The sequence below is a fragment of the Rhamphochromis sp. 'chilingali' genome, assembly GCF_963969265.1.
Source record: "Rhamphochromis sp. 'chilingali' genome assembly, chromosome: 14".
NCBI lineage: Eukaryota > Metazoa > Chordata > Actinopteri > Cichliformes > Cichlidae > Rhamphochromis > Rhamphochromis sp. 'chilingali'.
In genome coordinates, this window is record NC_137941.1 from 23,136,149 (window position 1) to 23,149,421 (window position 13,273).

At 40.8% G+C, this 13,273-nt stretch overlaps 1 protein-coding gene across 20 annotated transcripts in view; it reads left to right on the forward strand.

The window, feature by feature from the left end:
* Positions 1 to 13,273, forward strand: part of mycbp2 (MYC binding protein 2) — a 66,872-nt gene that overhangs the window by 21,503 nt on the left and 32,096 nt on the right. For 13 of the 20 annotated variants that reach the window (XM_080902010.1, XM_080902024.1, XM_080902021.1 and 10 more), the window contains exons 17-34: positions 4,850 to 4,960; positions 5,341 to 5,445; positions 6,952 to 7,071; positions 7,181 to 7,262; positions 7,511 to 7,628; positions 7,792 to 8,150; positions 8,291 to 8,463; positions 8,924 to 9,049; positions 9,275 to 9,402; positions 9,614 to 9,705; positions 9,830 to 9,964; positions 10,095 to 10,178; positions 10,291 to 10,387; positions 10,477 to 10,669; positions 10,943 to 11,217; positions 11,399 to 11,620; positions 11,787 to 11,978; positions 13,035 to 13,241. In XM_080902010.1, the coding sequence (XP_080758136.1) occupies positions 4,850 to 4,960; positions 5,341 to 5,445; positions 6,952 to 7,071; positions 7,181 to 7,262; positions 7,511 to 7,628; positions 7,792 to 8,150; positions 8,291 to 8,463; positions 8,924 to 9,049; positions 9,275 to 9,402; positions 9,614 to 9,705; positions 9,830 to 9,964; positions 10,095 to 10,178; positions 10,291 to 10,387; positions 10,477 to 10,669; positions 10,943 to 11,217; positions 11,399 to 11,620; positions 11,787 to 11,978; positions 13,035 to 13,241 (2,819 nt within the window). The remainder of the gene's footprint in view (positions 1 to 4,849; positions 4,961 to 5,340; positions 5,446 to 6,951; positions 7,072 to 7,180; positions 7,263 to 7,510; positions 7,629 to 7,791; positions 8,151 to 8,290; positions 8,464 to 8,923; positions 9,050 to 9,274; positions 9,403 to 9,613; positions 9,706 to 9,829; positions 9,965 to 10,094; positions 10,179 to 10,290; positions 10,388 to 10,476; positions 10,670 to 10,942; positions 11,218 to 11,398; positions 11,621 to 11,786; positions 11,979 to 13,034; positions 13,242 to 13,273) is intronic. The other 7 variants (XM_080902023.1, XM_080902025.1, XM_080902019.1 and 4 more) reach the window with 3 other exon arrangements.

Sequence of the window (13,273 nt, forward strand, 5' to 3'; positions counted from 1 at the left end):
GAGTGGGCAATGAAATATTCAAGTAAGGATTAAAAAAAAAAAGGACTCTCTGTGTGCCACATATCTCATCGTTCTGAAATTGCTCTGCCAATCACAGTGAGAAATAGAGAAACGGCATTTCCAAGAAGTCCTTGAGTCCTCTGCATGGTTTACACCTGCATTTGGGAGAGCAACAGTGGCACGCAGCATTGTTAAGCTGCAGGATATAACATTTCCCGCATAAACAGGAGAACACGAAGTTACATGGACTGCTGAGAGTAGAGGTATATGTGGTTATTCTGTGGCATCCAATCGTGGTAAATACAGAGGATGGCGGTGCATAACAGCACTACCCTCTGGTCTGGCAGTTCTAAATTAGAGGCTGCAATTCTGTCAACATAACAGAAGTGAGTACACGCCTGTGCAGTGTTGCTAGAGTATCAAACGATTCACTTTGCAGTAAATGCTTTACAGTAAGGTTGTTCTTCCTTTTTTATGAAACAAAAGGTTCAACTTTTTAGAATGATGGCTTTTCACAGCTCTTGCACAAAATTTCTGGAAAGAAAAATCTGCTCTTCAGAGACAAATAGTTTTAGCTGCTCTTTTCTAGAGTGGTTATGTTGCTCCATTTTTCTCTTTAAGACTCCCCAAAGGTGTTCTGTTGGATTCGAGTGAGGCGAGATAGTTTCTCCTCTTGTGTGGTTTTGGCAGTGTGCTTCGAATTGTTGTTATGCTGGAAGGGTTCTGGTGACCGGGTGCTATCTTGTCAGCCAGTATTTTAGTATATCCACAGGCATTTATGGTTGCCATCTATAAATGTTCTCTCCCCAAGACCTTTAGCTCTCATGCTGCCCCTTATTATCGCACTCCCACCTCACTGCTTCGCTGCTGGTCATTGCATTGACTGTTGTAGTTGTGGTCTTATTTGAGCTGAGCAGATTTATCTTGATGTCATCTGACTGAAGAATGTGTGCTCTCAATAGACATCGCATTTCTTTTCTCGTTCTTTAGCAAAGTTTAATCTTGTAGTTTTTTTTTTTTTTTGCCAAATAGCAAGGAGCTTGTTGTTTTTATTTTTTCTCTGACACCATCCATAGAGCCTGGTGTTATGCAGTGTCCTCGCATTGTTCGTTTTCTCTCTTGATGACCAGAGTTACAATCCATAGTGTCTGCTCTCAGTGGATGACCACTGCTTCTTCTCATTAGTGATACTATGGCTTTGGTTTAGCTGCATTCTTCCTGTATTGTGCAGTAGCTTTATTTATTTATTTGTTTTTTAATGCTTCTGGTTACTTTTTGAGGAATAATGCAAACACAGATAAAGCCCATAAATCCCAAACTGAGAAAGATCCAATGTTCACAGGTCTATGTATTTTGATGATTATACAGTTGGGTTTAGTGGACATCATAAGTAGGGCTGTGCGATATGACCAAAATCTCATATCCCGATATAAGACATCTATCGTCCGATGACGAAATGAATCATAAAATTTTAACATTTTCTGTAAATTCTGTAAATCTCGGGCAGCTTGACTTGCGTGAAGTGTTTCCAGCTGGGCGTCATGTGCCTGGAGTCCAGTGTTTTAACAGATGCATGAAACTATACATTTTTAGTCATAAGTTATAATGGCCGCCGTTTTCTTTGTGATTATTTATTACACGGCGTGATGCGTGGAAAAGCCCGTTCTAACATTTGAGTCTAAGGTTTATTTTTTAGCACCTGACGGCTCTTTTTTTTTTTTTGCTTCTCATCCGTAAACGCTGCATACTCTTTCACGTGATTCAGTTTATTTTGAAAAGTCTCAACAGGATCTTGAGCTTTATTGTGAAAGGTTTATGTGGAAAATAAACAACCGGACGGCAGAGCCACGCGATGGTTTTACCATCGTTGTTGCTAACAACAACACATACAAACAGTCGCTTGTCCGTCAGTATTGTGGTTATATTAAATATAAGAGAAAGAGAGAACTTTAAGAAATTAACCCTCTGATGCATAGTGGTCACTGGAGTGGACAGCTACTAAAACGTACATATCTCTTTAATGCATTGGTTTCTATGGTGGAACTGCATATTAGCCTCTAGAGTGCTCTCTGCTGCCATGCTCCATTGAGGTCAATTCAGTGTTCAGTTAGTGCAACTGCAAGTAAATTTCCTCTGAATCAAAGATGGCAGACAAACTGTCACCCCTGCCGACCACTGCTGGCATATCCTGTCAATCCTTCTATGCTAAAAGAGCCCAACAGGTAAAAAAAATATGATGATATGCAGTAACATCTAGGGAAGGATATTATCTGTTTGGAATAAGAAATTGTTATGTCTAATATGTAGAAAACTACAATTAACCATGTGTCCACTGTAGTGGACATCATGCATTACCCACTATATTTTTTTTAACATAAGTCATAAATTGTCTCACTGTTTTTTGGGACTGTTTTGGTTATAATTAAGCATATAATTGTTACATTTATAAGCTACTCATTTAAAATATATATTTCTGTGCAGATCAGCTGTAGTTTGAGTTACTATAATAATTATTTTATCATATTTTGTAGACTTCAAATGCAGCAAAGAATAAGGCAGCGTACAGAATAGTCCAGGAAATTCCATCCAGCTCCAGTGATGATGATTTCATTGATGAGTGCAGTGATGAGGAGTTCAGTGATAAGTCCAGTGATGATGAGAGTGGCTGCCAGAGCAGAACAGAGACATAGGAACTACGGATGATGAAGACACAGACAGTCAGGATGCAGAAAGTGAGAACGATGAGGGGCAGGATGAAGAGGAAGGTCAGTATGATCAGGGAGCTGTGGGAGATGGGTACATGGCACCTGACCATACTCAAGCCCGCAAAAATATTTGGAAAGTCCAAGACAATGACTTGGTTGGAGACTTGCCTCCTTTTCTAGGAGAGTGGAAATTGAATGTGGAGGGGAAGGATCCCATAGATTTCTTCAGACATCTGTTTCCAGCAGATCTAATTGATAATATAACATACAACACCAACTTGTATGGGAAAGAACTGTCAGTAACAAGAGAAGAGATTCTCCCTCCAGCAATGCAAAAGAGGAAGACCCAGTGGGACCCCACAACCCGTGAAGTGGAGAGCAGTCACCAAAGTAGCCTGTGAGGTCAGGTTTGCCACAGGATATCACTGGCCCCAACTGACCGAGGTGAAAAATGCAAACAGGTGCCATGATGTTGTGTGCACACGGAAGACCAAATACATCTGCATGCAATGCTGTGTGCCATTGTGCCCTGGATGCGTTGCAAACTTTCGCACAGCCTAGGTGTGATGAACATAGAACTGTTTGGAGATGCAGAGACTAAGATGTCAGTTTGTGTTTTCTTCCAGCATGCTACTAAGGGCTTGGTAATACTGTCCTGCATCGTTATAGAACTGTGTAGACTCAAAAATGTTTCTCTTGTTGGAGATAGTTTGCCATATTCAGGTGTAGGATTCATAGCTAGGACTGTTGATTGGTTTTGTTATTTACGTCTAAACATTGGGGCCTTATGAGTTGAAAGTTCCAAAAAAATTGCTGAGATGTTTTTCAAAGGATACAAGCAAACAAGTGTTTGTATATTTACAATAGAACACAAGGTAATTAATTTTTACAGTAAATTCACAGTATTTCATGCTAAGTGCTCAGGCGCATGTAGTCCACTGGAGTGGACAAGTTTATAACTTTATAAAAAAAACATATTTTTGAAAAAAAAAAGAGTTAAACATTTTTTTTCATGTCCTGAGAAGAATAAAAGCACTTAAGAAAAAAATCTTGACCAAGGCTTTCATAATTCATGCATCAGAGGGTTAATATAGCCACTACACTGACCATCAAAACAGTGAAAAAATATTGCCGTAAACAGTTTATTTGCAACACCACGAAACAAACGATAGCGTAAAATGAAACGATAGACGTTTTTATATCCTCATCCGATATATATCGTTATATCGAACAGCCCTAATAAGTGTACTCAGTTTTGTTGTCCTTTTTGTTTCTACTTTAGGATCAGTATTAATAATAAAGCCGTTCCTTTTGGTTTTTAAGAGAGGAAGCACTCTGTTTGCCAACTTAGAAATAGTGCTATTTATAATTTGATATACATTTAAATAACTTGAGATTAAAGCGATTCATGTGTAGTCACTTCTGTTCTGTTCATTCTATATCCATAGTACCAAGTCTCAACCATTTTAATAAGAAGGTGATCAAAGAGTAGAAATCGGTCATAGATTAAAGTGCAGGTAAATGGGAATCCTGCTTTAATCACAATATCTCCAAATCTGTGCAAAGTATGAAATCAGATACATCGTCCATCATTAAACAACTCCCCATCTTAAAGGTCAGGGAAATGTAAAACAACTGGAGAGCTACTTGCGCTGGTTGTTGCGCCTTCATGAAAATATGCTCTTCTTTTATCCTTTATGCTCTGTCCTTCATGCAGTATATTCATCTTGGCTTAAACACCACCTGCATTGTTTACATTTCACTTAAAGCTGCAAAGACTGACAAATCATATGCATGTTAAAATCTTAATGCATATAGATGATGTGACTGTAGCAGCTATATGTTTAGCTGTACATACCTGAGAAAGATTGTCCAGGGCTTAATGTAAGCACTGTATGCTAAGCTTATGAAGGCATGGTGCTTATGCTACATGTCATAATGTTTGTTGCATTTGCTTGAATACATTGCGCACTTGTCACTCATCCTTGGTTATAATCCTTGTGTCGTGCAGAGTCGTTGCTTCTCCATCATGTCTCTCCATCATTCATTGATGTGTGTCTTGTTTTGTTCCGCCCTGCTTTGCCTTCCCTCCTCCTCCTGCATCCTGTCTGGGCTGGCTGTATCTGCGGCCTTTTTGTTTTCAGCTGTGCCTGTCCCTCCCCCTCCAGGAGTCAACATTGAGGAGCACATTCAGATCCGCCAGGAGGAGAAACGACAGAGGATCAATCGCCGGCATAGGTTGGAGGAGGGAAGAGGTATGATTCAGAGCTAGGGGACTAACTTTAATGAAGAAGTGTTTGTTTTGGGATGTAGAAAGGACACATTTCTGTGATAGACATTTCAAATAGGAGAGACTATGGAGATGGATGTAACAAATAGGCTTAATTGTATGTCCATCCTTTTTAAAAAAAATAAATAAATAAATAATCAAGTTTCAGGTTACCGGTACTTACAGGTGCTGTTGTGAGCTTGGGTGTCGTGCCTTGGTGACTTCCCCCTTGCTTGTGTCTCTACTTTTATTTATTTAATTTTTACATTTTCTAGCATATGTGTATGGTTGTGGTGTAGTATTATCATGTGTTGTTTCCCATTTGTGAGCATTGTGCATGCATGTGAAAGTTTCTTTCTCCCCCAGGCCCCCTTGTTTTCCCCGGTCCCATTTTTATGAACCAGCGTGAGCAGGCCCTAGCCAGAATAAGACCCCTTCAGGCACTAAGGCATAAACGGGACAAGCACAAAGGTACTACGGTCTTCACTAACTCAACGGGTGCAGAGACACCCCTTTGACTTATCTCCCAATCTGGCTGTCCCGCCCACCTCCTCTCACTCTTTGAAGGCAGGACTCTTGTATCTTCACCAGGTCTCAAAGTTTTCATCCACGGAGTACGATGCAGTTAGTAAGACGAAGGTAGAAAGCTATGTCATTGCCTAACTGGATTTACCGTCACCCCCATAGCAAATAGATAAAGCTACTGCATTACAAGCAGAGACACTGGGGAGAGTAAGCTTTGACAGTTGACAAGTCTGACACATTTTAAATGTGAAACATTTCGTGGAAATGGCTTAGATGTGTCATCTTAACATTAAGCTTTGTTTGGACACTCATTGTTTGGACACTCAAGTGTTGAAATTGTTAAGACATTAATCAAATAAGTCGAATATGGCCATATATTTGTAGGGGTTTTTTGTGGGTTTTTAAACTTGTTTTTTTTTTTTTTTTTTTTTGGAATAAAACATCACTTTCCTTTGGAAAAACAACTGCTGGATATGAAGATGGATCCTTGCTTCTTCCCCCCCCCCCCCTCGTCTAACCAGCATAATCCTGGAGGACAGAGAACATAATATAATGTGACTGTTAAATACCTGTTGAACCCCCTTTTTTTTCTTTTTTTTTTTTTTTTATTAAGAAAAATGTCATTTGGCTACAAAAATGTCAAATATATCACTTTGTGTGCAGATGTAAAGCAAAAAACTAATGATATGTGCCATCTAAAGACATAAGAAGCATAACTTGTCCCACTGGCACTAATCACTGAGTGGTTTATTAGTCTGTTTTGCTTTGATGTTTGATGTGCATTTGTAAGTGTAGGTCATTTAGGTTGCATCTAATAAGCATTTTTCTTCATGGTTTTCACAGGCATTATGGCAGTGCCTGGTTTTGACCTCCAAAACTGCTTTCATGTGCTTAAGATGTCATTTTAGGAGCACTCTTTTTATTCTCTAATATTAAGTGTAGTGACAATGAACTAATTTCTTAACCCCTCTAATTTTGGCACCATGAGCCAGTCAATATTTATTTTGGTCCAAAAAAACAAGAATCCTGAATATATTCTCAGTCACTGTACTCACTGTAATGCATGGCACTCCTCTATCCCAACCTCCTCCTCTCACACACCACAGCTGTGACCTCCTGCAGGGCTCAGGGTAAACCAGACTTCCTGTTAACTCATAAGAGACAAAAAAACCCCTCAATTCTTTTTCAAAACTGTTGGTAAGCTATAACAGAACTGGTTATCAAAAGCCTTTGTTATGACGGTGTGTCACTCCTTGCTATCGTTTTTTTTTTTTCTTTTTTCCCTTTTCTCCCCCCTTTCTCCTTTCGTTTTTTTTTTAAGACCTCTTTTCCCTCCAGCTCTGTTTTTTCGAGGATTGTGCAGAGGCTTCCACCTCAGCGGTCTAAAGCTGCTACTAAACTTCACTCTCTGTTCTGTGCTCAAATGTGCTGACTTCAGTGTTTGCCTTATAGATGGTAGCAGTGAGCGTGGGGAGAAGGATGCTAGCAAAATTACAACCTACCCCCCGGGGGCTGTGAGATTTGACTGTGAACTGCGAGCAGTTCAGGTCAGCTGTGGTTTTCACCACTCAGGTGGGTGCTTTTCCCTCATAACAATCACTCGGTTAGATTTACCTTGATAATTATAGAAGTTGTTTAAAGCAACTAGTAAGAGTACAGTAATCGTCATGTTGGTTTACAGTGGTGCTTATGGAGAATGGAGATGTCTACACATTTGGGTATGGTCAGCACGGGCAGCTCGGACATGGGGATGTCAACTCCAGGTATTCTTGTCAGATGACCTTGTTTTTTCTTTAATGTGATAGATGTATGTTCAAGTAAAAGTAATTATTTGTTAGCCGTAGAATAGTTTCTGTAATTATCCCTGTATATTCTAGTATTATTTAAACATTAAATAATTATAGCAGAACAGACAAATGTCATGGGTATTAAGAGGGAAAACTACATTACAATCATACATTAACTGCAGTTTTGTGGACACACAAATTCATTTAATTTTTTCCCTGCTTAGGGGCTCTCCAACTCTGGTGCAGGCTCTTCCTGGTCCGAGTGTGCAGGTGACAGCAGGCAGTAACCACACAGCTATTCTCCTCGTGGATGGGCAGGTCTTCACATTTGGCAGCTTCTCGGTGAGTAAACAGAATCTATTGCAATTCTACCGTAATGCAAAAGTAATCTTTTAAATGTAACAAATGTAACCTTTGTTTTAATCGGTCACGATTGCTTTTGCAAGTGCTGCAGATTTCTTTTGCACTTTGTTTCTGAAACTTAACACTCTCCTTGCTTTTCCAGAAAGGGCAGCTTGGTCGGCCGATCCTGGACATGCCCTACTGGAATGCCAAGCCGTCTCCCATGCCCAATATCGGTGCCAAATATGGACGAAAAGCTACATGGATCGGAGCTAGTGGGGACCAGACATTCTTGCGAATCGATGAGGCTCTTATCAACTCCCATGTCCTAGCTACTTCAGAGATCTTTGCCAGCAAACACATCATTGGCCTCGTGCCCTCCTCTGTGTCTGAGCCACCACCATTTAAATGCTTGCTTATCAACAAAATGGATGGAAGCTGCAGAACCTTCAATGACTCTGAGCAGGAGGACCTGCAAGGATTTGGCCTCTGTCTGGACCCAGTGTATGATGTTATATGGAGGTCAGTGTGAGGTCTATGCTTATGTTAACCAAGGGATAAGCTGGATTTCATCTCAACTCTTTGCTGCACTTTCATTAGTCCAGAAATATTTCTAATTCCTTGCATGTTTAATCCCTGTCATTATTTCCTCCTGCTTCTAGGTTCTTGCCAGCCACCAGAGAGATGTGGTGTTACAATGCAGTGATAGCTGATGCCAGGATGCCCTCTGCAACAGATCTGCAGGCTCGCTGTAGCATCCTTAGTCCAGAGCTTGCATTACCGTCAGGATCACAAGCAACCACCACTCGCTCTCATGGAGCCCTACACATCCTTGGTAATCCTTTACACTAGGCATTTACAGTGTCAAATTGCTTATGGGCCTTATGATCTTTTTGTAATTACCTTTTATTAAATCATTGACTTAACTTCTCTGATGGGGCTTTAGCTTAGTCTATGTAGCTCCCGGGTGTTTCAAGTTTTAGCTGCTGTTCATTCAATATTATCCAATGTGATAGACTGGTTGTTAACAAGTTGGACTTAATTTTATGCTTTTATAGAAATGTTATTCTGTAGGATGTTAAGTTGTTTTTCTGGCTTTTTGTTTTTCCTTCTTTTTATGAGTGAACTCTTATTGTAAGTTTTTCATGGGAGACTGTAGTATCACCTTTTAATCAGTTCAAGAGAAAACTGATTTGACCTCAGTCAAACAAATGATGTGATTGCAAGAATGCTATGACCACTTCTGTTGATTGTCATTTGTTAGTAAGATGAACTATGCTGTTTCTTCCACTTAGGTTGCTTGGATACACTGGCTGCCATGCAGGAACTGAAAATGGGTGTAGCCAGCGCTGAGGAAGAAACCCAGGCCGTGATGAAGGTCTACTCTAAGGAGGACTACAGTGTTGTGAACCGCTTTGAGAGTTAGTTCTTGTTCATAAGTAATGACTGAAAGAGACAGGACTTGCACTGACTGATTGAAGGGATTAAGCAGCTGCCTAGTTTGATATATTGATGTTGATCTCATCAATATATCAAACTAGGCAGCTGCTTAATCTGTAACATTCAGTGAGAAAAAATGCCATGGAAAGTAAGTGATCATCTTTGTGACCTTCATAACCTGACTGTTCCCTTATGCGATGTTGCAGGTCACGGTGGTGGTTGGGGTTACTCGGCCCACTCTGTGGAGGCCATCCGTTTCTGTGCCGACGCAGACATCCTGCTGGGTGGGCTGGGCCTGTTCGGGGGACGAGGGGAGTACACTGCCAAAATCAAGGTGTGCAGTCCCTTGAAATATTTTTACAAAAAAATGCTTTAATTGCATGGATGTGCAAGTTTTTGAAAACCATAAGTCAAAACAAGGTTATGTAGGATTTTGAAATTACTACCATAGGTGTATCTTATAGGGGTCTATGGGTTAGTACGGGCAGTATTTTTCTTTTTTTTTAATTTATATAATATATTAATCAGTTTCTGTTGTTGTGCAGCTGTTTGAGCTTGGCCCCGATGGTGGTGACCATGAGACAGACGGTGATCTGCTGGCTGAGACTGATGTACTGGCTTATGACTGTGCTGCCAGGTATAGTTAATGTATTTGTATTTTTTGAAAGTGGTTTTAGCACTTAGTTTTGTGGCCATTTCAGTAAAGAAAATGTTGCAGAATCATTTTAAATGGCTTTAACTGATGGTGATCTTATTTTTAGGGAGAAATATGCAATGATGTTTGATGAGCCGGTGCTGCTGCAGCTTGGCTGGTGGTATGTGGCGTGGGCCCGAGTGTCTGGTCCCAGCAGTGACTGCGGCTCCCATGGGCAGGCTACCATCACCACTGATGATGGGTAAAACTGATTTACAGTCACCGTGATAAATCAGTAGAGCTGATGGTTTATTTTTCTATATGTTACATTCTTTTACATTGCACATGTTGATTTTTCATGTGTCATGATTTGTGTTTTTCCTCCCATTTAGTGTTGTCTTTCAGTTCAAAAGCTCAAAGAAGTCAAACAATGGCACAGATGTCAACGCAGGTCAGATACCTCAGCTGCTTTACAGGCAAGTACTCTCATTTTGTTAAAAGTGGTGCATGTTTTTTGGGGGGTTTGTTTTATTTTTTGGTGCCTGTCCAATAAATAAGCTTTATTCTCTTTTCATATTTTAACGTTAGGCTTCCTTCAAATGATGGCAATGCATCTAAAGGCAAACAGCAAACCAGTGAACCAGTCCATATCCTTAAACGCTCATTTGCTCGTACAGTCTCAGTGGTGAGTACTGTCCAAGTGTCTCTCTGCAAGTTATGTAACAGGTCACTTAAAAAAAAAAAATTGAACAACGCTGTGTCATCTCGTTGTAGGAGTGTTTTGAGTCTTTGCTGAGTATCCTTCACTGGAGCTGGACCACCTTGGTTTTGGGTGTGGAGGAACTGCGAGGGCTGAAGGGTTTCCAGTACACCGCCACCCTGCTCGACCTTGAGAGACTGCGCTTTGTTGGCACATGCTGCCTTCGCCTGCTCAGGGTCTACATCTGTGAGATTTTTCCCATTGCAGGTAGGAACACAAAGCACTTTATCACTGACAGCATGATGACTGATAGATGGACGACGTCAAAGTCTTTCTTTGCAACAACAAAAGAGTCTTATTCAAACTGTTACTATACATTAAACAAATGATATATAGTATGTACATAGATTTATATTTATAAAACAATTAAAAAGTTAGAAGACAATCAGTGATTGTGATGTTTTTGTTTCTTAAAAAGTGCATTTTAGTTAAACTGTGTCTTCTGATTACATCTCTTCTTTTCCCGTGTTTGATTTCTAGCCAGCACCAAGGCTGTGGTGGAGGAGTCAAGCAAGCTGGCAGAGTGCGTAGGAAAGACACGCAGTCTGCTGAAGAAGATCCTGTCAGAAGGCATGGACAACTGCCTGACCAAGCTGGACAATGACCCACAAGGCTACTTGTCTCAGCCTCTTACTTTGCTGGAAGCTGTGCTGCAGGAGTGCCACAACACTTTCACCGCCTGCTTCCACTCCTTCTATCCAACCCCGGCTCTGCAGTGGGCCTGCCTGTGTGATCTGCTCAACTGCCTGGACCAAGTATGATGATTTCATACAGCTTGTTGACACATTAAAAAAAATCTTTTAGTTTTAGATGACATTTTACTGTACTTTCATTATTCAAACCCTTTTTCTACCTAACAATGTTCAGATAATTTCAGATGAAGGCTTAAAGAGGGGGGAAAAACTGACCCTCACCATTATTTTTGCTGTATTTCAGGATATCGCTGAGGCTAATTTCCGTACATCCAGCAGCCGTCTCCTGGCAGCCGTAATGTCAGCTCTGTGTAACACATCGGTCAAGCTGACCTCCATCCTGCCCATTGCTTATGATGGGGAGGTGCTGCTGCGTTCACTGGTCAAACAAGTAAGCACAGAGAATGACTCGGCCCTTGCTCACCGCTTCCCCCTGCTGGTGGCCCATATGGAGAAGCTCAGCCATGTGAGTTGGCACTGCGTTAATGTTTAGTTGTTTATCGATACAGTCAGTGGACATGTTGAGATAACTCCATTTGATCACTATCACATTCTCATCCAAATACCTAGATGGCCTATAAAAGAAATCAAAACAATCATATTAAGTTAGTAATATTGCTTCCACCTTTTAGACGGAGGAGAACCTAATGGGCATGACCAGTTTCCGGGAAGTACTAGAGAAGATGCTGGTGATTGTGGTGCTGCCTGTGAGGAAGAGTTTGAGGAGGGAGGTTGAACTGTTCTCACCACATTTGGTCTCCAACACCTGTGGCCTGCTGGCCTCCATCGTTTCTGAGCTCACCGCCTCTGCCCTGGGCTCTGAGGTAACTTAATGTGCTCTAGTAGCCATTGACCTATGCTCCCACAGTACGCCTGTATGTGGGGCTACTGTTTTGGCTTTAAGCTATGGTCCTTGTGTGCGCTTGCAAAGCCCCACTCGCATTACCAGAAATTTCATCTGTACATGCTTATTGTTCTGGGCTTTGACAAAGCAACCTTTTTGATCACATTGATTTGTAGTTTTCAAAGGGATTTGATTTGCATCCCAGTCACTACAGTTCAGCCAACGTTTGAAAAGAAATCTGTCACTCGTGCATTTTCTCATTCTTTTTCTTTTGTCCTGTCTTGTGCCATATTCTTCATATTCTCAAGGCTCTATTGTTGTTGAAGTAATTTCTCTCAGTGACACACTATGTCCTTACTGCAGCTTTAAAAAAAAAAACCAGAGAGCTCAGAGCTTTTCTGTATTGTCTATACAGCATGCCGAGTCATTAGGTATGAGTGGCAGACATCTGTTGGCCTCCATCGTTCACACTCTACATTTAATTATCATCACACTCTTTTTATACTCATGTACTGCAGTCATGACTCTTTAGCTCCTGTTGCCATAGTAACGTTACTTGACAACTGCCCTCAACAACTACTTTTTTTTTTTTTTTTTAACCCTCTCCCCCCAAGTCTGTTGTCACGGAAACTACTTTCTCTCCAGAGTACCTGGATAGGTCCCTCTGCAGCTGTGTCTGGTTCTCAGCAGTCACAGGCTGATATAAATAGTAGTTACTAATGCATACCAAGCATGAAATGGTTTTATTTCACTTTCATTTATTCTTTTCTGTGAATGCCTTTTGTATGTTTTAGCAACCTTTGAATTATTTACCTTTTCCATCCATCATTTACAGTGTTTGCTTGAACTCTGGACATTTGGAGGGTTTTGGTCATTTTACACTTTATTACGAGTATTGCTACCTAAAATTATGGATTGTGATTTTTTTTTTTTTTGTTTTTATATATATTAAAAAAAAAACCATTTAGTGTCTTTCTATTTATCTTCGTCGTCACGTGTGTTTGGCTATATTTCTTAGTATTTCATCCTTTATTAGGTTGATGGGCTGAACTCGCTCCACTCAGTGAAAGCATCTCCGAACCGCTTCACTAAAACAAGCCAGGGCCGCAGTTGGAACACAGGCAATGGCTCGCCGGATGCCATCTGTCTGACAGTGGATAAGCCAGGCGTTGTGCTTGTGGGTGTCTGCGTATATGGAGGAGGGGGCATCCATGAGTATGAGCTAGAGGTGCTGGCTGATGATGTAAGTGACTGAAGGTTTTTTGCTTTTTTATT